Raw genomic sequence first — 2,194 nt, 5'->3', positions numbered from 1 at the left:
CCACTTTCTCAACTTTTCCAATTTTCACTCCAAGTAACTCCCCCCAATGCTTATTCATTAGCTCGAAATGAGGGTTCATGATTCTTGCCCACAACATAATGGTATTGAAAACAAACACCAGAGGGTTTCTCCTTCGGATCAAATTTATTGAGCAACACCGCATGTTTCCCCACTGTCCATGGAGCACCATCTTTCACTCTTTCTTTGTCTGATTTAGTTGCAAACTCAACAATGAAAATATTGTTTGACACTGGTTTTGCAACTAAACCTTTTGGATTCCCCCAAGCTGGTCTAAGCGCCGACATGATAGTCTGTATATGTAGAGCATGTGGGGATAATACCTTACCAATTAAGGCAAATTCGAGATTCACCAAATCAGCTTCATTCTCATATTCCAAGATGAGGGCGTCCGCCTCTGCCGAAGTGAGATTGAGACGCTCCATCATCTCCCTGACCTGGCCCTCTGCATCCGCGGGTTCGCCGACCAGCTTTCCTGCGGTTTTCCCCTTGGAATCCACCATCTCCATTGTCAAATCCGTGTTGGCGCGAGTCTGCATCTCCGCCTCCACTTCGCCGCTCCTCAAATCAGCCATTCACACCCTCATATTTCCGAGATCTGACGCACAGCCACGGGTGGAAAGCAAACAAGAATTTTCCCCAAATCACCCCTACCTGCAGCCAAATAGTGAGAACTGGGGGTAGGGGAGTTGGTCCTGGTGTTGAGGAGACCGAGTCTTTCTTTGAAAGCACACTAGGATGGATGCACGATAGGATCGTGACCACCAGATTGCAAGCCTCGCCCCGGGTTTACTCGTCACTGGAGGGGACGAGAGAGTTCTGAGGGAGGCATGAGATGGATACTTGAGTACATGATGAGAGTACAACATCCCAACATAAATACTCCTCCGTCCGGAAATACTTGTCGAAGAAATGCATGTATCTAGATATATTTTAGTTCTAGATATATTTATTTTTATCGATTTCGGCGACAAGTAATTTCGAACGGAGGGAGTAAAAGAGTGTAAAAGAGCGTGAGCTAAATACAATATGTCTTTGGGACAGAATATGACATTTCCTTTTACAAATTGAACAAAACGAACAGTTCCATGAACAGCACAGACAATCATAGAAGGAGAGAAAAAAGGGTTTGAGAACACAAGCACGCGCTTAACCTTGCAACACAACCACGGGCACAGACAAGGAGGCACCCTTGTGCGCCTCCAGCGTGCTCGGCTCACCGAAGACCGCGACGCGGCAGAGCGGGCATGTGGAGTTGGACCGGAACCACCGGTCGATGCACTCGACGTGGAACCGGTGTCCGCACCGCGGCAAGAGCCGGCCCCTCTCGCCATCCGTCATCTCCGCGAGGCACACCGCGCACTCCACGCCCACAGGAGCGCCATCGCCATTGCCGCCGTGCACGAACACGGGGAGCGCCAAGATGTCCCTCAGCCTCAGCGCTGCCACATTACCAGAGGAGGAAGAGACGGGCAGCATGTCCTGCGGGCGCGCGGACACGGTGAGTTTGTACAGCTGCCAGAAGCACACCACGAGGACGGCGGCCACGCCGAACGACGCGAGAACCGCGTACGCGTAGAACCTGATGTCGCTGCTCAGCGAAGAGTCCTCCATCTCAGAGCTCGACATGTCGGCCTCTCTATACGTACAGTGCGTGGTTATTTGGAGCAAGGAGCAATGGGAAGTATGTGTTTGTGTCTGCTCGACGATGTGCGATGGTGCATGATATATAAGATGACATTTTGCCCCTAACTGCCCGTGCTCAATTGTCCTAGAATATGTTATCTTGGGTTCGGGCTACGCGACTCCACGCATATTCGGCACATGCTGCGGTTATGCAACGCGAAGCAAATGTATGCAAGCATGAAAAGAACAAGTCTAGGCTCGATCATGTAGGTAGGCGGCTTGTCGTCCACGTTGAGCAAGTGCGACCTCGAGTTCTTCTATGACATATGAGTACACATCGTTGAACTTCTGGGGAGAGAATTTGTGGCACGCACGTGTGGGGACACCCATCCCTTCGCGTGTGCTTTCTCTTTTGACTTTTGGTTTGCAATTTTTCATATGTTTTGTTTTAAAAAAAGAGAGTTTAAATTAAGTTTTATTTTCATATTCGCGTTTCTCATGATGAGAGCCTTCAAATAAGATCCATTTGTAATACATTTTGATGAGTTTC

At 49.3% G+C, this 2,194-nt stretch overlaps 1 protein-coding gene across 1 annotated transcript; it reads right to left on the bottom strand.

The window, feature by feature from the left end:
• Positions 1–1,100: 1,100 nt before the first annotated feature.
• LOC119293637 (RING-H2 finger protein ATL64-like) lies at positions 1,101–1,662 on the bottom strand. The gene has a single exon (XM_037572032.1). It carries the CDS (start codon positions 1,645–1,647, stop codon positions 1,168–1,170), a length of 480 nt encoding a protein of 159 aa, XP_037427929.1. The 5' UTR covers positions 1,648–1,662; the 3' UTR covers positions 1,101–1,167.
• Between the last annotated feature and the right edge of the window lie 532 nt (positions 1,663–2,194).

Source organism: Triticum dicoccoides, chromosome 4B (assembly GCF_002162155.2).
Source record: "Triticum dicoccoides isolate Atlit2015 ecotype Zavitan chromosome 4B, WEW_v2.0, whole genome shotgun sequence".
Lineage (NCBI taxonomy): Eukaryota > Viridiplantae > Streptophyta > Magnoliopsida > Poales > Poaceae > Triticum > Triticum dicoccoides.
The sequence above is the reverse complement of the archived record's forward strand: the minus strand, read 5'-3'. Positions and strand labels throughout refer to the sequence as shown.

Bases quoted from the DNA above. Each gene is read 5' to 3' on its own strand.
- LOC119293637 (XM_037572032.1), bottom strand. From the start codon at position 1,647: ATGTCGAGCTCTGAGATGGAGGACTCTTCGCTGAGCAGCGACATCAGG.